Source organism: Haliotis cracherodii, unplaced genomic scaffold (genome assembly GCF_022045235.1).
Source record: "Haliotis cracherodii isolate W230 unplaced genomic scaffold, xgHalCrac1.p SCAF_6, whole genome shotgun sequence".
NCBI classification, from domain to species: domain Eukaryota; kingdom Metazoa; phylum Mollusca; class Gastropoda; order Lepetellida; family Haliotidae; genus Haliotis; species Haliotis cracherodii.
This window is the reverse complement of record NW_027266319.1, coordinates 28,808,409-28,833,032: the sequence shown is the minus strand read 5'-3', so window position 1 is coordinate 28,833,032 and position 24,624 is coordinate 28,808,409. Positions and strand designations below refer to the sequence as shown.

At 43.3% G+C, this 24,624-nt stretch overlaps 1 protein-coding gene across 1 annotated transcript in view; it reads right to left on the bottom strand.

Moving 5' to 3' along the window:
* The window catches only part of LOC139444871 (laminin subunit beta-1-like), a 76,357-nt gene that overhangs the window by 9,495 nt on the left and 42,238 nt on the right, over positions 1–24,624 (bottom strand). The window contains exons 3-23 of the mRNA XM_071225866.1: positions 23,840–24,393; positions 22,959–23,076; positions 21,833–21,978; positions 21,184–21,304; positions 19,815–20,003; positions 18,719–18,898; positions 17,596–17,705; positions 15,982–16,197; positions 15,138–15,296; positions 14,849–14,969; positions 14,247–14,374; positions 13,169–13,358; positions 12,201–12,344; positions 11,513–11,744; positions 10,207–10,370; positions 9,345–9,569; positions 8,553–8,752; positions 5,456–5,552; positions 4,873–5,064; positions 3,976–4,156; positions 3,667–3,851 (exon numbers count right to left, since the gene is read on the bottom strand). Coding sequence (XP_071081967.1) covers positions 3,667–3,851; positions 3,976–4,156; positions 4,873–5,064; positions 5,456–5,552; positions 8,553–8,752; positions 9,345–9,569; positions 10,207–10,370; positions 11,513–11,744; positions 12,201–12,344; positions 13,169–13,358; positions 14,247–14,374; positions 14,849–14,969; positions 15,138–15,296; positions 15,982–16,197; positions 17,596–17,705; positions 18,719–18,898; positions 19,815–20,003; positions 21,184–21,304; positions 21,833–21,978; positions 22,959–23,076; positions 23,840–24,393 — 3,852 coding nt within the window. The remainder of the gene's footprint in view (positions 1–3,666; positions 3,852–3,975; positions 4,157–4,872; positions 5,065–5,455; positions 5,553–8,552; positions 8,753–9,344; positions 9,570–10,206; positions 10,371–11,512; positions 11,745–12,200; positions 12,345–13,168; positions 13,359–14,246; positions 14,375–14,848; positions 14,970–15,137; positions 15,297–15,981; positions 16,198–17,595; positions 17,706–18,718; positions 18,899–19,814; positions 20,004–21,183; positions 21,305–21,832; positions 21,979–22,958; positions 23,077–23,839; positions 24,394–24,624) is intronic.

Genomic DNA, 24,624 nt, shown 5'->3' with positions numbered 1-24,624 from the left:
ACCCCATATGTAGTAACGTTTATACTTTTTTTTATGTCTCTGGGAATGCCATCATATTTCAATTTGAAAAGGTTTACGACTGACCATGTTTTCCAGATGAATTCACTTTGTTGTTTTGATAATCAGATTGGTTCGAGATTGCAGACTAACGGAAAATCAACCAACTTCTCCCTTACATTCTTACTATATCAATAACACGATAGTTTTAATGAAACAGAAATTCAAATTGACAAACGAAGAAAGTAATTTAGCAGCGATAAGTGTATTCGGCGTCACGACAGTCGTCACTTGTTTGTAAACATAACGGTCATTCGGTTGCGAGTTCAACTCCAAGCATGGTTGTGGCCACCTATTCACAGTGGGGAGTTTTGACTGGTGGCAGCGATAGTATAGAGAGCTCCGGGAACGTACTATCGCTGTGAGGAGCTTGATCAGCACACCAACAAGGGGAACAACTCACCCTCCACATCAGCACACCAACAAGGGGAACAACTCACCCTCCACATCAGCACACCAACAAGGGGAACAACTCACCCTCCACATCAGCACACCAACAAGGGGAACAACTCACCCTCCACATCAGCACACCAACAAGGGGAATAACTCTCTCCACATCAGCAAACCAACAAGGGGAACAACTCACCCTCCACATCAGCACACCAACATGGGGAACAACTCATCCTCCACATCAGCACACCAACAAGGGGAACAACTCACCCTCCACATCAGCACACCAACAAGGGGAATAACTCTCTCCACATCAGCACACCAACAAGGGGAACAACTCACTCTCCACGTCAGCACACCAACATGGGGAACAACTCACCCTCCACATCAGCACACCAACAAGGGGAACAACTCACCCTCCACATCGGCAAACCAACAAGGGGAACAACTCACTCTCCACGTCAGCACACCAACATGGGGAACAACTCACCCTCCACATCAGCACACCAACATGGGGAACAACTCACCCTCCACATCAGCACACCAACATGGGGAACAACTCACTCTCCACATCAGCACACCAACATGGGGAACAACTCACCCTCCACATCAGCACACCAACATGGGGAACAACTCACTCTCCACATCGGCACACCAACATGGGGAACAACTCACTCTCCACATCAGCACACCAACAAGGGGAATAACTCACTCTCCACATCAGCACACCAACAAGGGGAACAACTCACCCTCCACATCAGCACACCAACAGGGGGAATAACTCTCTCCACATCAGCACACCAACAAGGGGAACAACTTACCCTCCACATCAGCACACCAACAAGGGGAACAACTCACCCTCCACATCAGCACACCAACAAGGAGAACAACTCACCCTCCACATCAGCACACCAACAAGGGGAACAACTCACCCTCCACATCAGCACACCAACATGGGGAACAACTCACCCTCCACATCAGCACACCAACAAGGGGAATAACTCTCTCCACATCGGCAAACCAACAAGGGGAACAACTCACCCTCCACATCAGCACACCAACAAGGGGAATAACTCTCTCCACATCAGCACACCAACATGGGGAACAACTCACCCTCCACATCAGCACACCAACATGGGGAACAACTCACCCTCCACATCAGCACACCAACAAGGGGAATAACTCTCTCCACATCGGCAAACCAACAAGGGGAACAACTCACCCTCCACATCAGCACACCAACAAGGGGAATAACTCTCTCCACATCAGCACACCAACAAGGGGAACAACTCACCCTCCACATCAGCACACCAACAGGGGGAACAACTCACCCTCCACATCGGCACACCAACAAGGGGAACAACTCACCCTCCACATCAGCACACCAACAAGGGGAATAACTCTCTCCACATCAGCACACCAACAAGGGGAACAACTCACCCTCCACATCAGCACACCAACAGGGGGAACAACTCACCCTCCACATCGGCACACCAACAAGGGGAACAACTCACCCTCCACATCAGCACACCAACAAGGGGAATAACTCTCTCCACATCAGCACACCAACAAGGGGAACAACTCACCCTCCACATCAGCACACCAACAAGGGGAATAACTCTCTCCACATCAGCACACCAACAAGGGGAACAACTCACCCTCCACATCAACACCAACAAGGGGAACAACTCACCCTCCACATCAGCACACCAACAGGGGGAATAACTCTCTCCACATCAGCACACCAACAAGGGGAACAACTCACCCTCCACATCAGCACACCAACAGGGGGAATAACTCTCTCCACATCAGCACACCAACAAGGGGAACAACTCACTCTCCACATCAGCACACCAACAGAGGAACAACTCACCCTCCACATCAGCACACCAACAGGGGGAATAACTCTCTCCACATCAGCACACCAACAAGGGGAACAACTCACCCTCCACATCAGCACACCAACAGGGGGAATAACTCTCTCCACATCAGCACACCAACAAGGGGAACAACTCACCCTCCACATCAGCACACCAACATGGGGAACAACTCACCCTCCACATCAGCACACCAACAGAGGAACAACTCACCCTCCACATCAGCACACCAACATGGGGAACAACTCACCCTCCACATCAGCACACCAACAGGGGGAATAACTCTCTCCACATCAGCACACCAACAAGGGGAACAACTCACCCTCCACATCAGCACACCAACAGGGGGAATAACTCTCTCCACATCAGCACACCAACAAGGGGAACAACTCACCCTCCACATCAGCACACCAACATGGGGAACAACTCACCCTCCACATCAGCACACCAACAGAGGAACAACTCACCCTCCACATCAGCACACCAACATGGGGAACAACTCACCCTCCACATCAGCACACCAACAAGGGGAACAACTCACCCTCCACATCAGCACACCAACATGGGGAACAACTCACCCTCCACATCAGCACACCAACATGGGGAACAACTCACTCTCCACATCAGCACACCAACAGAGGAACAACTCACCCTCCACATCAGCACACCAACATGGGGAACAACTCATCCTCCACATCAGCACACCAACATGGGGAACAACTCACCCTCCACATCAGCACACCAACATGGGGAACAACTCACCCTCCACATCAGCACACCAACATGGGGAACAACTCACCCTCCACATCAGCACACCAACATGGGGAACAACTCACCCTCCACATCAGCACACCAACATGGGGAACAACTCACCCTCCACATCAGCACACCAACATGGGGAACAACTCACCCTCCACATCAGCACACCAACATGGGGAACAACTCACCCTCCACATCAGCACACCAACATGGGGAACAACTCACTCTCCACATCAGCACACCAACAGAGGAACAACTCACTCTCCACATCAGCACACCAACAGAGGAACAACTCACCCTCCACATCAGCACACCAACATGGGGAACAACTCACTCTCCACATCAGCACACCAACATGGGGAACAACTCACCCTCCACATCAGCACACCAACAACTCACTCTCCACATCGGCAAACCAGCAAGGGGAACAACTCACTCTCCATATTGGCAAACCAGCAAGGGGAACAACTCACTCTCCACATTGGCAAACTAGCAAGGGGAACAACTCACTCTCCACATTGGCAAACCAGCAAGGGGAACAACTCACTCTCCACATCAGCACATCAACAGAGGAACAACTCACCCTCCACATCTCGGGCCTGAATGTCTGTGGCGTTTCCTCTCAACTCCTCAGCCAGGTTCTTCAAGTCCTCCACGCGGCGCTGCAAGATAGCGATCTGGTTGTTCCCGCTCTGTACACGAGCTGTCGTGTTACTCAGCTCCCTGTCGACATTGTTCAGGGCCTTGTTGCTCTCGGTCAAGTTACGCCTGCAGAGACCAATCGTCAGATAAAAAATGTGTCTGATTATATTCTTGATTATCAAACTATGTATCTACATGTATTTACAAAGGGGAGCACCACTGCTACACTACACAAGTTTAGGTCACTCACCTGATTGTGTCCAACATGTTCTGGATGTCCTGCACGTCCACTCGTGTGACGTTGGCTGTTGACAGGATGCGACGGATCTCGTCAATGTTGTTCTGCATGTGCTTGAATTCATCATCAAATGCCTTGATGGCTCCCGTTACTGAGATATTGTTACCTGTCTCCACCAAGCTGTGAGTCTGGTCTGGAATAGAAACATAAAGTCTCACACAAATCCCTATCAACTCTAGGCTGGAATAGAAACATGAGTCTCACACAAATCCCTATCAACTCTAGGCTGGAATAGAAACATGAGTCTCACACAAATTCCTATCAACTCTAGGCTGGAATAGAAACATGAGTCTCACACAAATTCCTATCAACTCCAGGCTGGAATAGAAACATGAGTCTCACACAAATTCTTATCAAGTCAAGGCTGGAATAGAAACATGAGTCTCACACGAATCCTCATCAACTCTGATCTGGAACAGAAACATGAGTCTCACACAAGTCCTCATCAACTTAGGTCTGGAATAGAAACATGAGTCTCACACAAATTCTTATCAAGTCTAGGCTGGAACAGAAACATGAGTCTCACACAAGTCCTCATCAACTCTGATCTGGAACAGAAACATGAGTCTCACACAAGTCCTCATCAACTCTGATCTGGAATAGAAACATGTCTAACCCAAGTCCTTATCAACTTAATGTTTCGAACTATTAACTAAAGCATGCGATATATTGTGGTTCGTATCGCAATAGATGAATCATTATTACAATAAATTGCAATTAGAAAGTCAGGTCAATACCCATCAATACTATCAACAAAACCTAGAGGACATTGCTGGGGAATTCTTTCAGTCCTGGAATACCCCTAGGGTCCAAATGCTACGTAGTATGTGTTGCTAAGCATGAACTCACCTCTGAGGTCACGGATGATTCTATCCCAGTTGTCGAAGCACTCGCCACATGGCACACAGTTGGGCAGATCTCCGGTTGTTCCACGGGCACATCGGTCGCACTTGTAGCCTGTGACACCCTGTTCGCACACACACTGACCGGTGCGGCGGTCACACTGCATGGACGTAGATCCCTGGGGGTCGCAGTCACATGCTGCAAGGTACAACCTGGGTTAACATTCTCACGTACGGATGGAAACAAGTGAGTGAGTGAGTGAGTGAGTGAGTGAGTGAGTGAGTGAGTGAGTGAGTGAGTGAGGTTTAACACAGCAATGAACAGTATTTACAGTCACATAATGGCATATGATTTTGTTTGTTTAACATCGCACTCATCAACATTACAGCTATATGACAGCGGTCTGTAAATAATCGAGTCTGGACCAGACAACCCAGTGATTGATATCATGAGCATCGATCCACGCAATTGGGATCTCCATCATGGCACTGTACAAAAAGACATCTAACTGTAATGATTCTACCAATAATAACAGAATCCTCTTTACATTTTTAATATTAAATGATTTCAACATATGACTGATACTCACGGAAGCACTGGTCGAGGGGATCTCCCCAGAAGAAGTCCTCACAGTCACCACAAGTCTGTCCCCCTCGCCCGGCTCGACACTCACACTGGCCTTCCAGCTGGGAACACACATACGTGGCACATGAACAGATGTAGGGAACACACACATGGCACATGAACAGATGTAGGGAACACACACATGGCACATGAACAGATGTAGGGAACACACACATGGTACATGAACAGATGTAGGGAATATACACATGGCACATGAACAGATGTAGGGAACACACACATGGTACATGAACAGATGTAGGGAATATACACATGGCACATGAACAGATGTAGGGAACATACACATGACTCATGAACAGATGTAGGGAACATACACATGACTCATGAACAGATGTAGGGAACACATACGTGGCACATGAACAGATGTAGGGCACACATACGTGGCACATGAACAGATGTAGGGAACACACACATGGCACATGAACAGATGTAGGGAACACACACATGGCACATGAACAGATGTAGGGAATATACACATGGCACATGAACAGATGTAGGGAACATACACATGACTCATGAACAGATGTAGGGAACACATACGTGGCACATGAACAGATGTAGGGAACATACACATGGCACATCAACAGATGTAGGGAATATACACATGGCACATCAACAGATGTAGGGAACATACACATGACTCATGAACAGATGTAGGGAACACATACGTGGCACATGAACAGATGTAGGGAACACATACGTGGCACATGAACAGATGTAGGGAACACACACATGGCACATGAACAGATGTAGGGAACACACACATGGCACATGAACAGATGTAGGGAATATACACATGGCACATGAACAGATGTAGGGAACATACACATGACTCATGAACAGATGTAGGGAACACACACATGGCACATCAACAGATGTAGGGAACACACACATGGCACATGAACAGATGTAGGGAACATACACATGACTCATGAACAGATGTAGGGAACACACACATGGCACATCAACAGATGTAGGGAACACACACATGGCACATGAACAGATGTAGGGAACACATAGGTGGCACATGAACAGATGTAGGGAACAAATACGTGGCACATGAACAGATGTAGGGAACACACACATGGCACATGAACAGATGTAGGGAACACATATGTGGCACAAGAACAGATGTAGGGAACACATACGTGGCACATGAACAGATGTAGGGAACACACACATGGCACATGAACAGATGTAGGGAATATACACATGGCACATGAACAGATGTAGGGAACACACACATCAACAGATGTAGGGAAAACACACGTGGCACATGAACAGATGTAGGGAACACACACATGGCACATTAACAGATGTAGGGAACACACACATCAACAGATGTAGGGAACATACACATGACTCATGAACAGATGTAGGGAACACATACGTGGCACATGAACAGATGTAGGGAACACATACGTGGCACATGAACAGATGTAAGGAACACACACATGGCACATGAACAGATGTAGGGAACACACACATCAACAGATGTAGGGAAAACACACGTGGCACATGAACAGATGTAGGGAACACACACATGGCACATTAACAGATGTAGGGAACACACACATCAACAGATGTAGGGAACACACACATGGCACATGAACAGATGTACGGAACACACACATGAACAGATGTAGGGAACACATATGTGGCACATGAACAGATGTAGGGAACACAGACATGGCACATGAACAGATGTAGGGAACACACACATGGCACATGAACAGATGTACGGAACACACACATGGTACATGAACAGATGTAGGGAACACACACATGGCACATCAACAGATGTAGGGAACACACACATCAACAGATGTAGGGAAAACACACGTGGCAAATGAACAGATTTTGGGAACACATACGTGGCACATGAACAGATGTAGGGAACACATACGTGGCACATGAACAGATGTAGGGAACACAGACATGGCACATGAACAGATGTAGGGAACACACACATGACTCATGAACAGATGTAGGGAACACACACATGGCACATCAACAGATGTAGGGAACACACACATGGCACATCAACAGATGTAGGGAACACACACATCAACAGATGTAGGGAAAACACACGTGGCACATGAACAGATTTTGGGAACACATACGTGGCACATGAACAGATGTAGGGAACACATACGTGGCACATGAACAGATGTAGGGAACACACACATGGCACATGAACAGATGTAGGGAACACATACGTGGCACATCAACAGATGTAGGGAACACATACGTGGCACATGAACAGATGTAGGGAACATATACGTGGCACATCAACAGATGTAGGGAAAACACACATCAACAGATGTAGGGAACACACACACATTGCAACCTGGGAACTCTCATGCATCTGGGACCAGACTCACTCTCTCATGCAATGCCTCAGAAACCTCACACCTATTCGCTCAAAATAACCTTCAAAAGCAATCATAGTTTAACTTTATGTCGATTTGCCTTGTTTCTCATCACAACTGTCAAAGAGATTTTTCCATTATTTCTACATCTCTCTGTTGAGACAATTTACTAAAAATAGAAAAAACAGATAGGGCAGACAGATAGAGAGCTCCAATATACTGGGCAAAAGAGTTCGGATTGGGGGTTTCGTCCCCCCGACACCCTCCCACCTCACTTCACCCTGGACCTGACCAGGACCTGCAGCCCTGTACCCTGGTTAATACACATCTCAGTCATTGAATACATTTGGGGTTGACATGGGAGGTTAGTTGATGTTGGGATAACAAATGGCAGATCAATAGACGTCATACACATCATGAGAGTCCTACAAGATTATTAAAATCATGGAACTAAATTTCTGAATTTAAACTTTCTTTTGTACAATCAACATACTTCCATACCGATTAAAGAATGGTAATATTGGGTATTCATTTCTATATAACAGCAAAGTCTAAACCAAAAGAACAGAAAGTTCCTGATAACATTATTAATTTTTTGCATTTTGTCTCCTCTGATGCTCTACTGGCACACTGGTCAAATATTTGCATTAACCTGGAAGGAGAATTGTTTACCTGAGTGCACTCAGTGGAGAGAGATCCCTGGGGGTCACAGTTGCAGGCATCACATCCCTTCCCACTCTGCAGGTTGTAGTGGCCCGGGGCACACTGGTCACATCGGAGACCCATCACGTTGGGCAGACAGGGGCACTGACCATTGCGACGGTCACACTGACCACCATCAGCGTCTGTACCCAGTGAGAAGCAGACGCAACCTGGGAGAAGACAAGTCTGACTTCTTAAAAATACTTATTACCTACGAGGGCAAACATATCGGAGTTCATAAAAATCAAATGTGACCTAGGGTCATATCACGTCATGAGACATCAGTGTATTGTTTTCGTAATCCGGACGGCATTAATGACGGCATTAATGACGGCATTTTTGACGGCATTTTTGACGGCATTCGAATCTTGTTGTGATGCGAGGTTGGAATGACGACACACTAGAAACGATGTCATAACTGAAGATTGTAAATTCCGGAATTTCCCTCACTTTGGCTTTGGAAATACCGGAATTTAGACACTCGTGTCGTAAACATAGTATGACATGAACACTCATATAATATCCTCTATATTCTTATTTGAAAATGTATTGCTGCTATCATATTAATTCTGATGAACAAATGACCACACTGACCACAATGGTCACACTGACCCCCCCCCCCCCCCCAAATCTAACTTTTGTAAAAATATATATCTATATCTTACAATGTATTTCTGCCACCTCATCTCTTAGAACAATCAATTCTGATGAAAAAATTATCATTTGTTGTATAAAGTATATTCTCTAAAAGCTCCTTCTTACTCTTGCAGTCCTGAGTCGTGGCATCGCCATAGTAGCCAGGTGTACAGTGTTCACAGCTGAAGCCCTCAGTATTGAACAGACACTTGAGGCACTCGCCACTCTCGCGGTCACAGCTGCCCGCGACGTCGGGGTCAATGTTGTTGTTGCACATGCACTGCTCACAACTGCCACCAGGGGACAGCGGGTTGCCAAAATAGTTCTCGGAACACCGGTCACACGTGGGTCCTGCAAAAATAACTCAATGTGTGAGTGAGTGAGTCGGGTTTAACCTCGCTTGGATCAGTATTCCACTTACATCATGGCGTGTCAGCTTAATGTGGGAGGAAAAACTGAACAGATGCAGGTCTCGGACATTTCCCACTTGAAACCTACCAGTATGGGTCTGGGGCTGACAAACCTAGAAACATAATCAGGGCAAACCAAAAACCTAAGGAATTATGAATGCACATTGTCATGTTACTGAAAACCCTCCTACTCATTTTATTACTATAAATATCAATTCTATTTAACCTTTGGTTTGTGTAATTGGAGTGAATACTATGCCATTTCAGATGTAACGTTCTTAAATCTCAATCACATTTTATGAATGATATATTTGTTGTCTAAATGACCTGCCAGTACAAAAATAAAAACAACCTTTTACATACAATGTTTTTCAACATATTTCTTTGTATTTTTGTTGAAGCATCAGTTTTCAGTTGAAAACTATTCTCATATCAACTGTGATATTTATTTGATCTTTGTGTTGTGGCTCACCGACCAACAAAAGGGAAATGGATCTGACCTCAACATCTTCAGACCGATCTGACACAAGCCTGCCATCTATCATAAATCTTAACACAATTGAGTTATCCCCCCTTACTTTCGTATCCTGGGTAACAGTCACATGTTACAGAGCTGCTCCTTGGATCAAGAGTGCAGGTGTCGGCGTGCTGGTTCTCAGAACCTGGTCCACCGGGGCAGAGACAGGGGCGGCAGGGAATACGCACACCAACACGGGGGTCGCCATAGTAACCATTCATACACCTGCAACAGTGACATCAAAATTCAAGGAGCAGTCCATTACATTTAGAAGTCTATGTAATTTCAGTCCATCTGTCAAAAATCCACTCATTTTTCAGGCAATATGTATAATATGTACATTGCCTGAGTGAACCAGTCAATATACATGCTGACTGACATTTTCAGTCAATAAACATACTGCCTGTTCATAGACATTGACTAACATATACACAGAGGTTATCATGCAAGTGTGTTTCGGGATGGTAAATATCCTGTAATAGTTATAAACATTGTATTTAGTGAGCCTTGGCTGAGAAACATACCCTTTATATACTACTCAAAAGAAGTTAAGGTTCACCCGATTCTTTCATATTGGTAATGTTAATCTGTCATGGCATGAGAGATTAACTATTGTAATATGGAAGAATCAGGTGATCCTTAACTTCTTTTGAGTAGTACAGAGCTCCAGATAAGCTGCGTATCTGCATGAAATACGCATCAGAAATGCAGAAATACGCAGTAAAATATAATCCAAACGTATCAAATACGCAACGAACATTACAGATACGCTACAAAAATAAAACTTGTGCGTATCATCAAAATATTGTGAAGTAACCCTGCGTATTCGATTAGCAAATCAGCAACTTATTTTGAATTATAAACAGGCATGCCGTCAACCTTGCCAAACTCCATGATGACAGTTACATCATGATCATTTGCCATCACACTTTCTTGGGGAAGTATTGTGGTATTTTTGAGTCCTATAAAGCTCTTGAACCCACACGACACCAGTTTGCAGGGACTAGATGAATAGTGTTTTTAAATATTTAACTTAAATACCCACATCTGTAAAAACTAGTGGGTAACAGAAATTTGAATACGCAGATTGAATTACTGATACCCAATGATTCTAAAATGCATGGGTAAAATACCCACAACACCAGAAGCTTATCTGGAGCTCTGGTAGTATATGATCAAGACAAAGACAAAGTTGAACACTTTGATGAATGTTTCTCAATCAAGTACACGATGTTTAATGATGAAATTAAATAACTGAAATAATGGCAGCTATGTCACAAAATGGCACCCTGAACACTGGTTCCCAGACATCATGGCAACAGACAGCAACTTTCCTTCATCAAATAAGTCATTGCGTACTCCCATACCTATCACAGTACTGTCCATCGGTGAAGTTCTTGCATGCAATACAGCGTCCGTCAAGGTTGTCACAGGTGTCGGCGTTGCCGTTGCACTGACACTGTCGACACTGGGGGAAGCCCCAGAACCCCACGCGGCAACTGTCGCAGGCACGTCCGTAGGCGTTCTGGATACACGTACACTGCCCGGTCTGCTCATTACAGAAGTTGTCCCGGGCACCGATGTTGTGGCAGTTGCAAGCTGGCGGCAGAAAAATTAAAACATCTTGAATCTCTTCCTGGCGAATTGCATCTTTTTAGCAATGAAAATACACCTTTTTAGTTCAAGAATGAATTCGTTTTCAAAAAAACCCACTGCTAACTTTCTTTCTGGGTTTTGGGTTGACCTATCATTTGCAATTTAACATAAGAAGAGAAACCTATCCTCTCTTGTTACTGTTAATATAAGTGTCCACAAATCTTTAAAAACATATTCAAGATGCCAAAATTGAACACTCCTAGTAGAACACTTAAACAGTTTTCCTCTTTCAGATAAAGGCCCGAGGTGAATGAGCGGTATCTACAATTTTTACAATTTCTAAAAGTGAAAAAAGCAAGAAAAAATACAAGTGAACTGAGGAATCGGTAAGAACTATTTTGTCGGTGCTGCAGTATCTGACTATCAACACATTCTTTATGACAGAATTCAGAAGCTCACCTGTACAGCCGTTGGGCCCGAATCCATACGTTCCGGGAGCACACTGGTCACATCTCCTGCCGACCACGTTGGGCTTGCAGGGGCACCGACCTCCCTCGGGGTTACACTCACGACTTACGGAGCCGGTGGGGTCACAGTCGCAGTCTGCTCACACATATAGACGGAAATTCAACATACATGTTTCAGCAGCCGTCGTACCATCATTTCTGGGTCAAACGCTGGGCTTTGGGTCTTAGAAAGAGTCCACAAGACTCACAACTTCAAAAACGTACCAGGGCTCTCTTTTTTAACAGAGATGTAATGAGACGGTGGAGCCACGATACCATATTTTACCCCAATACTACGTATGGTGATATTTTTTTCTTCTTGCAGGTGAATCACAACCCTGAATCATGCTTTATTAAATTTCACAGCGTGAAGAAGAGATACGAAGGGCAGAAACATAAGGCTAGTGGGCACTGCGATCGTTATGCTATTTATAGCCAACTGGGAAATACTAGAGAATACACAAAAGCTACCTCTGGATCTGTTTATGGTATTTTTCACGTTTTTACACCAACATAACTTGTCGTGTAATGTATCGTATGTATTGAGATACAGGGGTTGTAGATCAGTGCACTGTATCGTGAGCCTTGTACATGTATCGCAATACACTACTGTATCGCCGTATTGTTACACCATTATTGTTTCAGGTGATTGTAATGCATGCAGTGACCTGTAGATGCCAATTAGCAGAGTATAAAACTGACAGAAAACAGCACCATCAGCACAATAGGCATAACATAATGATCAATTTATGGCAGCACTATCACAAAACTACTAGTTCCTCCATAATGACATCAACATCTGCGGGATCTGTTCCACATTGTATATGCAACATTTAGAAGTAAAAAATCCACAAAGCTAAAAAATCTATAAAGTATTTGTAATAAAACAGTATATAGTTAAAGTGATTGAAATCTACTGACCGATGGCTCCATTATGAAGCACAGCAGAGATGCTGAAGATGTGGCCCTTGCAGACATCGGGCATGTCTGCCTGGATGGAGTTGAACTGCAGCTGACGACATCGGTTGCGCAGGAAGTCGTTCTTCATGTACTCGTGGAGCCCGGGGATCTGGTAGATGGGGATGGCATCCGTGTGGGGAACCAGGATCAACTAGAAACATACACAGTGTTGTGAGTGAGTGAGTGAGTGAGTGACAGAGAGAGAGAGAGAGAGAGAGAGAGAGAGAAAGAGAGAGAGAGAGAGAGGGAGGGTTGGTGGGTTGGTGGGTGGGTGGGTGGGTGGCTAAGTGAGTGAGTAAGTGAATTGGTGAGTGAGTGGGTGGGTGGGCGAGCGAGCGAGCAAGTGAATCTTCTTTTGTGTTCATTCCCATAGAGGAATTCAAATAAATACATAAATATACATAATTTCAAGTTTCTGGCCTTCCGTTCGTCCTCACGCACACACTTTTGGTTAAGCACTACATTATTCAAGATTTGAAGAAGAATCTTGAATGATGTAGTGCTAAAGCTAAAGAGAGTGCATGATGAAGGCCAGGAGACCTCAAGCTTTAGACAATGTATAGTAATAAAATAGGCATATGACAGCAACATCAGAGGTGAGGTGAAATGGAGTTTAATGTCACATTCAAGATAATTGCACTTATATAGCGACATGCTTGCACTAGTCTGGACTAATGCCGATTTTAGAGTGCTAGCACACTGTGACTGTGACACAGTATACTGACTCTGAGCGGACCAGTCCTTGTTTTAACCCCTTAATGCTGAGCGCCAGGCAAGGTAACAACAAGCACAATCTTTTAACGTCTTTTGGTATGACCCAGCCAGGAATCTATCCCCTAACCTTCCACTCTCAGGGCGGATGCTCTACCGCTAGACCACAGAGGCGGTCGCAACATCATCACAGTAACATCAATAATTCAGCAACATCACAGCGATGTGACAGCAACAATACAGCAACATCATGGACTATATCGCAGCATCATGTGCACAGAACAGCCTAGAGTTTAGTTACACGAGGACACAAGTGTCTGCCACTCACAGAGTCAATGAACATGGTGGCATCGGGCGTCAGTTGGCCTTGCTTGTAACGCTGGAAGTCCAGTCGGATGGTGTACATCTTGCCGCTCTCCAGGCAGGATGGAGGGGTCACCAGCTGGTAGCGTGCACCTTGGGTAGATGGCAGATTACTTAATAACATCACTACACTGTATGCCCAAACAGGCTTACATGAGAGGTGGTACAACACGGTACTTCAACTAGACTTATGTTTGTGAAGCCTGACCCAAATGTTGTAGTTCCAATTACACTTCTAAAAAATGGGTAGGAGTATTTGTTTTTTTAAAAACCTAGAAAACTATCTGGCACTGTTTGGCATATATTTCACGTGTGCTCTTTGTTTTGTCACAAACAGTGGGATCTACATAAAATGTTACTGTAAGCACCTTAGTTAGAGTTGGGTGGGTAATCAGTATAACATCAAATTGTTTAAATTGTTATTGCATGACGATGCCAATGTCACACTGGCCACCAAGCTCAAGCTCTCATCAGCTTTTTTTGAAGGAGTTAAATACAGTTGAATCCCTTTTCAAAACATAAGCAAAGGTCATTTTTTTATGGGTGACATGGATGTTGTGTGGTCACCTGGTTCAATGGTGACAGATTTGATGTCCTCCTGAGGGTTGAAGTCAGCACACAGACCATCTGGATCCACCTGATCTGGGCGTACCACTGTCACCCGGACATCCTCCCACATCTCCGGCATCTGAGGTCAAGATCAAGCATATTTAAGCTCAAATTCCATCTGTACAGTCCAAATTTACAGAAAGACCCTAAACACAATATACAAACCTCTCATATATGCAACAGACATCAATACCCATTTCTTGAAACATGACAAACACTTTTCACCAACAAAAGGAGAACTTCTTACCCTTGGGTCGTATCTGAGGACGATGTCGTAGTAGGTGGGGAAGCTGATGTCAGTGACGGTGAACTCGATGCTGTCTCCCTCCATCACTCTCATGTAACCAGGGCCGGTCCAGTACGATGGACCACCAGGGATTGGCTCACGGATGTACACTCTGGCATTCTGCAGGAAATGTTACATTTCAAATTTATCATTTGTGACTATTTAGGTGACAATTCATTTAAAAGAACATTTAATCCAATCGAAATATGAAATTAATGGTCAACAATTATAAAATTGGAGGGTTTTTAAAGCCCTCACAACCAATCCAACTGATTTTGTGATAATGAAGGAATGGGGTAGCCTCTGGATCCACCTTATGACCCAAAATGCAATTCAGTGGCTTCGTGAGCTGATCTACAGCTTAGTAGTTTCGTTATATGTGGTTTGACATTCAAATCTGGCATTTAACAGATAGACAATCAGTGCCAGACACAATATTTGTCTTGACCATCCTGTCAGCTAGTGAGTTTTGTGGAAGAACTGTTCTTTTAAACCCACGTTGACCAGTAGGCTGTAATTCTTAAATCTACCCCTGTAACGCTTCTCTCTATCCATAGCAATGCTAACAAATTGCCTTTGCCAAGCGCACATGTACCATGCTTGCCACCAAGAAGACTAAGGGAGATAACTCTCAGTTTCCCTCAAGCTACGTGAAGTGCTATATTCCTAACACTTATTAAAACTGAATTTAAGTAACCTCAAATTACACACTGTAACCTGTGTAAAGCAATCAAAATAGGATTCCATGCACCGACACAATGACAAATGATGAAGCTAGGAACACGAAGGTGGATCAGTTACTCACCCCGGTGCCGCGGCCAAACTCTGCCTCGTAGATGTAATAATCCAAGCCAGCGAAGAAGTAGCCTGGCTCCACCTGCTTGCAGTGTTTGCCCATGATGTGCGGCCGACAGGTGCACTGTCCCGACTGCTGGTCACATGACTCGCTGAGCGAGCCACCGATGTCACAGTTGCAAGCTTCACATCCATAAGGGCCATCACTCAGACCATAGAAGCCGCGCTGGAAGAGTGACACACACAGGTTATAGCACAAAAAAGGGGAAGTCCTGCTACATTAAACCTTTAGTCCTTAGATGTTCATGTAAACTCACACCAAATCAAAATCTTACATCGTTTCTACCTTCACTTGCTTACTTTAATGTCCTCATCTGGTTCCAGGTACTTTTATACTAAGTCCGGTTCACCTTTTCCTGTGGGAGAGCTGTACTTACAAACACTGAGGTAATACACGATGATTCATGCTTATTGCTCTCAGGTGACCTTCTGTCTTATAATTCATAGTGGGACGGTCGGGTAGCCTAGTGGTTAAAGCGTTCGCTCATCACGCCGAAAACCCGGGTTCCATTCCCGACATGGGTACAGTGTGTGAAGCCCATTTCTGGTGTCCCCCGCCATGACATTGCTGGAATATTGCTAAAAGCGGCATAAAACCACACTCACTCACTAGAACTCATAGTATGTAAAGTTATCAATGATAATATCATAAAAAACTTCAGCCTGTATACATGATTTGATCCATATTTAATGGTCAATGTTCTGGAGGCCATCTCTACAATGGGGCGGTGAGGTAGCGTAGTGGTTAAAGTGTTCGCTCGTCATGCTGAAAGCCCAAGGTTCGATTCTCCAGATGGGCAAAATGTGTGAAGCCCATTTCTTGTGTCCCCTGCTGTGATACTGCTGGAATATTGCTTTAAAAAAAGCGTAAAACTGAACTCATTCACTCACCTGTTAATATTAATACAATAAGCCAGATAGAATGGGACTGAGATTGTTTAGTTTTCCAGAGTCGATTATAAATACTTTGTGCACCAGCTAAACCATGATGATGACATCATGCTCGTGTCCTTGTTGATTATGAACAAGGAATTCACAGGCCACTCATTCAGGCCAAGTAAAAGTTATTGTGCAAAATTATAAAGAAATTATATATCAGCCATAACATGGTGTAAGTCGGAGAAATCACTCAAATCTGCCGATTCTCGGAGTCGAATCATCTCGCCTCAGGTCTTGATTCTCACTATTTCTCCATTACACAGACAGGCCTAATTCTACACTGAATGCCTCATATCTTAGAATTCATGTCTGTATTGTTTCATTTTATCATGAATATTTTGTTTAATTCTAGCTAATCATATGTACTAAAGATACGACTGAAACACTTTCACACTCAAGAACAAAGACGTGGTCACACACAGAAACCCTGACTCCACACCAGCCATGTTCACAACAATAACCACGGCAGTGGCACCAAGGACAGGATATTCATTGGGGGGATCAAACTCAGGTATCCAGCATAACGAGCCACCACCTTAACCACTAGGCTACCTACCCCATTGGTCCCTATTAATGTGAGCTGGAAGGAACATAAGAATTATAAGTTTCGGCCTGAAGTACTCACATGGCAAGTGTCACAGTTCTGTCCGGTTACGTATCTCTTACACAGACAGAGGCCAGTGTGCTGGTCACAACCATAGTCTCCTAGTGTACCCAGAGGATTACACGAGCAGGCTGAAAAAGGGTTTTGTATTTATCATTTTCATTTCAACTCTAAGCAGGGTACATACACATTCATGAAATGATAAGTTCAAATGTACTATTATTTACAGTAAGAATATGCTGAAATACATGATATAGGTGTCACTAATCAACACATTAATTGAATATGTTTTTCTATATAGTTTTTTAACAGATACAAACAGTGTAATAAACACAGCATATTTACATCACAAACATGCTAGTGTTTGGAATGAATGAGATCATGTTTCAAAAGTAATAAATCACATAATATCCTGCAAATTAATTTCAATTTTTAAGCCCCTTACAATACATGGATTATTTCTAAGATAGAAATTTAAGCCAGACTGCTAACTCAAGCCGACTTGATAAGGGTTACTTGAGGCATCAGGATTGTTACCGGTGGTAAGTTATCATGTTTGTTTGTTTTTGTTGTTTAACGCTGCACTCAGCAATATTCCAGCTATATGACGGCGGTCTGTAAATAATCGAGTCTGGAGCAGACAATCCAGTGATTAATAGTATGAGCATCGATCCACACAATTGGGATTCAATGACATGCATCAACCAAGACAGCGAGTCTGACCACCCGATCCTGTTAGTCGCTTCTTACGACAAGCAGAGTCGCCTTTTACGGCAAGCATGGGTTGCTGAAGATCTATTCTAAGTTATCATGATTTGGGTAGTATACTTTCAAGACGTTTATTGTATTCAAGACCATATGGCCAACATAACATGAAAAACAAATAATTGTAACATGATGGAATATACAAAGTAAATATTTCACAAAAGTACAATTTCTTCCTTTTATCTTTAAATGACCCGTTGGTAATTGATAGAATTTTTTAATGAATTTCTAAATTTACCTTTCACATCTTCATATAAGTTGAAAATTTTTAAGTTGCATGAATGCAGTATTTGCCAGCCATGATTTTCAAAACGTGTAAGGTTTCATGGCTTTGAAGTAGTCACTGAAACACATTTGAAAACAGCGAAGCTGGACTCACCGTCACAGCCCAGTGGGTTGTCTCCCTGCAGATTCCAGTAGTTCTCTACACACTGGTCACATCTGGACCCTCGCACATGGCGTTTGCACCGACATCGACCCCCCTCCAGGCCAAGCACCTCATCTGTATGACTTTCACACTCGCCATTCCGCTCCGAGCCGGCAGGGTCACAGTCACATGCTGCAGTGTGAAGGTGGGACAATGTTATAAATGTACAGGCCAGTCACAATGTTATAAATGTACTAAACACCGTCACAATGCTATAAATGTACTAAACACCGTCACAATGCTATAAATGTACAGGCCTGGTAACAATACTATAAATGTACTGAACACAGTCACAATGTCATAAATGTCCAGGCCAGTCACAATGTTATAAATGTACTAAACACAGTCATAATGTTATAAATGTCCAAGCCAGTCACAATGTTATAAATGTACTGAACACAGTCGTAATGTTATAAATGTACAGGTCAGTCACAATGTTATAAATGTACTGAACACAGTCACAATGTCATAAATGTCCAGGCCAGTCACAATGTTATAAATGTACTAAACACAGTCATAATGTTATAAATGTCCAAGCCAGTCACAATGTTATAAATGTACTGAACACAGTCGTAATGTTATAAATGTACAGGTCAGTCACTATGTTATAAATGTACTAAACAGTCACAATGTTATATATGTACTAAACACAGTCACAATATCATAAATGTATCAAACAGTCACAATGCCATAAATGTTTAGTACATTTGTGACTGTTTAGTAACAGTCACAAATGTACTAAACACAGTCACAATGTTATAAATGTACCGAACAGTCACAATGTTATAAAGGTACTAAACACAGTCACAATGTCATAAATGTACTAAACAGTCACAATGACAAAATGTACTAAACAGTCACAATGTCAAAATGTACTAAACAGTCACAATGTCATTAAGGTACTAAACACAGTCACAATGTTATATTTTGACATATCTCTGGCTCCTGTCTCTAGGCCATCCATACCCCTACATGCAGCACAGCTCATGCTTACGCTGACATATCTGTGGACCATCATAATCCTACATGCAGCACAGCTCATACTCACGCTGACATATCTCTGGGTCCCTGATGTCTCTGTTTGGGTCCTGGAAGAAGAAGGGTTTGCACTCCTGACAATTGCGGCCCTGTGTGTTGTGTTGGCAGTTGTCACAGATGCCGCCACTCACTTCGCCAGTAGCCTCAAACACCGCTGGATCAAAGTGACACTTGGCAGCATGATTGTTGCAGTTGCATTCTGGGGAAATAAATAGCGGTTTGTCAATGAAGGTGGGTCTAAATACTGGCTAGAAAACTGATATTAGCTGGAATTTGGTACATGTGACAAGAGTGATAAACTGATATGGGCTTATTGCCACTAAGGTATTCCAGCAAAAATGCAGCCTGCTATCTTAATGTAGTGCATGGAGTAGGAGTTTACCAGAAGTATAGTTCTGACAGACACAGAATCATTGTCAGGCAGAATCTTGGAATAAACAAGACCAGTGAATCCTTTAATGGCTACGGTACACAACTCTAAGTGAACTTCAGTGTATAAGTTGACTAGGCCACATGTGCTCTATCTTCCCCAGGCAAGTGTGTCCACTAGCCCATATCAAAGCCTAGTTTCTACCCTTGCCACATTATGGCCACCTTTCTTGGCTCGACCCTGGCGCCACCTCGCGTAGATCACGAGGTGTCACCCTGGTATTGAAAACATGATATCCAATCAGATGGCTGTTCTTACCTCATATAGCTTCACAAAGATGGTGACTACCATAGCAAAAACATCTACGATTTCATCTCTGACACAAAAACAGGCAATCTTTTGGGTTTGGGTGGGGGTGGGGGTGTGGGGGTCCGGGGGGGTGTTTAAAAAATGAAAAAGACATATTCGTGCCAACAAGAACAGGCAACAGTAAATCACTTTCATACGAAGGCGATTTTGTGAAACGTTTCCTGATTGGTCAATTGATATCTGTGATAGCCAAACCATATTTAGCACAGGAAAGTGGGCTTGATGTGGCAAGGATGGAAACAAGCTCTTGCCTTGGGAAGATGCATGTGCTCCAACAAGGACAACAAAAGGGGAAGTAACTGCATAATTCAACAGCTTTTTAAATACAATCTCTACATCTGTTGGCACCGTAACAATTCAGACAATAATAGACCCTACTTCAGCGGTGAAAAATCAGGCACAACAGTGTAGGATGCTGAGAACGGACTTTCATTTTATCTTTAACTTCTGATATGAGGCAGGAAACCAACTATATAAACTAATCAGCAACAGTTCTGATTTCTTTGTACAATGACGCACAGAATTTAGGAAAAACAATTGACAAAATTCACCCCATCCAACAGTCTGACATGATCTATGAAACTATTTGTGAAGCATTTTGATGCATCCCCCCATACAGCATAACATAGGAACAGCTTACTCTTGCAAGCATTTGGCTGGTTCTTCCTAGCTGGTTGCCATGGGAGATCATTGTAGAACTCCTCACACATCTCACAGTTGAGGCCCTTGGTGTTGTGAGTACACTCGCACATGCCATGCACCTGCAACAACAGCAGCATCACGGCATTACATCTTGACTATGGGACATCTGCATTTAATTTTATCACAAGCGGTTTTGATGATCAAAATAAGCAAGTCTAGCTAGCAATATTCAACATGAAACCTGCATTAGATTTTAAGATTTTATAAAAAATCAGAGAAATGTATTGTGCAATAAAAGATTTCACAGACTTTGTCATAGTACATGTTAAGTCTACTTAATGACATGATACAGAAATAATTGGAAAATCGGTTTTCCAAGATGATCAGCAGTGATCAGACCAGGTACAGCCTTCAACAAGATCATCCATGCTAATTCAGATGCATTTATTTTTTTTCGAAAGTCAGACAATCCAGCGATTGACATTATTACCATTGATCTACACAATTGGGTACGATGACATGCATCAACCTAATCAGCGAGCCTGACCACCCGATACCATTAGTCGCCTTTATGACAAGAATGGGTTGCTGAAGAGCAATTCTAACCTGAGTCTTCGTGTTGTAGCAATCTACTATAAGGGACGTACCATGTTTGGGTATGTGTCATATCCTGGCACTGGCAGACATCTGGAGGCGTGGCCATAACACGAGCAGCTACCTCTGACAGTCATGTCAAACAAAGAGTAATAGTACTTATCCTTGATCTCCGGACGGCTGTCAAGCTGGGTGTCACCTTGCAACATAAGAAAATAAGTATTAAAGAAAAAACATATTTCCAATCAAAACTGAAAAACTAACTGAAAATTATGTTATCATGAACACATTGACTTGAATTTGATAAATTCTAACTAGACAGCTTGATAAAATTAAGTTCAAGTTTTATTTGACAAGTATGTACACGTATTGCATTTCAGCAAAAAATGCATTTACAGTATATCATGCAAGGTAAGACCCGACTGATCTGGAAACCTGCCTGCTAGACACCAACTGAGGACACTTACATACATATATAAACAGGGATATTAATTAATGGGAACAATTTTTCTTGAAACAGTGTAACATTAATAGCTAAATGGAATTTATCCATACATCGTTTGGAGAATACATATGCCTCAACACAAGAGCAGACACTAATCTAATCTCTACTTTCTCAAATGTTTTCTAATCAATAAGTGGGCGGTTGGGTAGCCTTGAGGTTAAAGCGTTCACTCGTCACGCCGAAGACCCGGGTTCGATTCCCGACATGGGTACAAATTGTGAAGCCCATTTCTGGTGTCCCCTGCTGTGATAGTGCTAAAGCGGCGTAAAACCATACTCATTCACTCACTCTAATCAATAAGGATGTATGTATTAATTACTGTTTTCCCAAGATGAATTCTTTAATAATTTATTACACTGACTTATTTCCAAAGGCAGTTGAACATTTCAAACAACCACATGAAAGGGCCACAGCATATCACGGCACGTAAGTTACAGTCTTACACAAAAGAATGTTACCATGAGTCAAGCAAGTATAGTGAGTGAGTGAGCGGGGTTTTATGCCACTTTCAACAAAATTCAAACAATATGCCAGTGAATAACACCAGAAATGGGCTTCACACATTGTTTGCATGTGAGGAATTGTACCTAGGCCTTTGGCATGACAAACGCTGAAATATCCAGACTACCCACTTCCCCTCAAGCAGGTACAGTGAACATGGTTCTGACGCTCACCTAATGTGTGGAGTTCAGTGAAGTTGACTCTCAAGTTGGTGAGTTTGAGCAGATCCTGCACCTGTTCGCTGTACGGGTCCTTGATGGGAATGAATGGTGGCAACACACGGAAAATTACCTGAAAATAAAGTTACAATGAAAACATAAGTGAGCCATGTCACCTGCTGAACAGTCATATCACAGAAAGTCAGGTAAATGGGGGAAGACAGACCAAAGTGGCGCAGCTAGTGGATGTTTCGTTGGTTTGTTGTTAATGCCGCTCTCAGCAATATTCCAGCTTTTCGACAGCTTCCAGTCAATACTCGAGTCTGGACCAGACAATGCAGTGGTTGCTATTGTGAGCAACAATTCACACCAATAGCATGAATAGGGGAATTAGGACACACCATCAACCAAGTAACCGAGTCTGACCCCCTGATCCATTTGGTCGCCTCTTATGACCAGCATAGGTTGTTGGGGGCCAATGTACCACTCGGTGAGACCAAAGAGTGCAGGAAGAGAGCTGACCGTCCAAGGATGATATTGTTTGTTTGTTGTACTCAACAATATTCTAGCCTCAAGAAAGCCACAAGAAAATAATAAAGTCTGGATCATACAAGCCAGTGATTGATATCATGCACACCATTTCAGGCATTTGGCGTACTGTCATACAAAAAAACAAGTTGCCAAACCTGACCACCTGATAGATTTAGACTTCTTACCACAATGTAGGTTTTGGGGACCTTGAATACACCCATAAACCCGGAATACACCAATAAACCAAGGGTCATAATCAGGGGGAATCTGGGGTTCAAACCCATAATCAGCAGTCCCATACTTAGACCACTGTGCCACCAGTGAACCTTAGTGTAGATGTACTTGTACTACACAAAAACACTTACCTCTCCCTGAGTTGATGGTGTTTCTGCTGAGTATTTAGTCTGACAAATAACATCAGTCATCGACCGCACTGGTCCTCTTGGAATTCCAGGGAAGGATTTGCGACAGCTCTGAGCAAAATAACGATACACTTTCCAAGTTTTACCAAAATCATATGACCTTTCTATAAACATGGACTTTGGCCTGAATGTTTTAAATGTCATAATCAAGTGTGTAAAATGAAACTCTGCTTCAAGATCCAACTGAATTGAAACATTCTCAACACCATTTTCCGCCTGCCACCACCGATCTCGCCTATCTTTGAATGATGAGACAATGTTCTCGATACGGTGGCTGTTTTCGTGTACTCTCGACTGCCATGGCTCACGAGAGTCGCACTGAAAGCACTTTGTCCGCTTTTCTAGATATGACACAACACAGTATCTATCCGGTTTGACCATCCCGCATGTGGACGTTGCTCTTAGCTGCTTTCCTCGACCAATCAGAAGGTCTCCTGTTGCTGGGTAACAGCTGCCTTGTTCGCAATGACGCTGTCGTTGGGACTGACCCACAACATCTGCAAGAAGGGAGACAACACTTACATCAAATTATCACTACACACTGGTAACAAAAATGCTCAGATACAAAATTGTTTATCATATGTAGTACGTTTGCTTTTAACTCTGATAAAATTATGTCATATAACCTACTATAAACTCACAAAACAAATTCTTTCAATACCAAGATAGAATATGTTAGAAAAGCAAAAAAGCAAACATAAATCGTAATACATTTTCAAAATGCATTT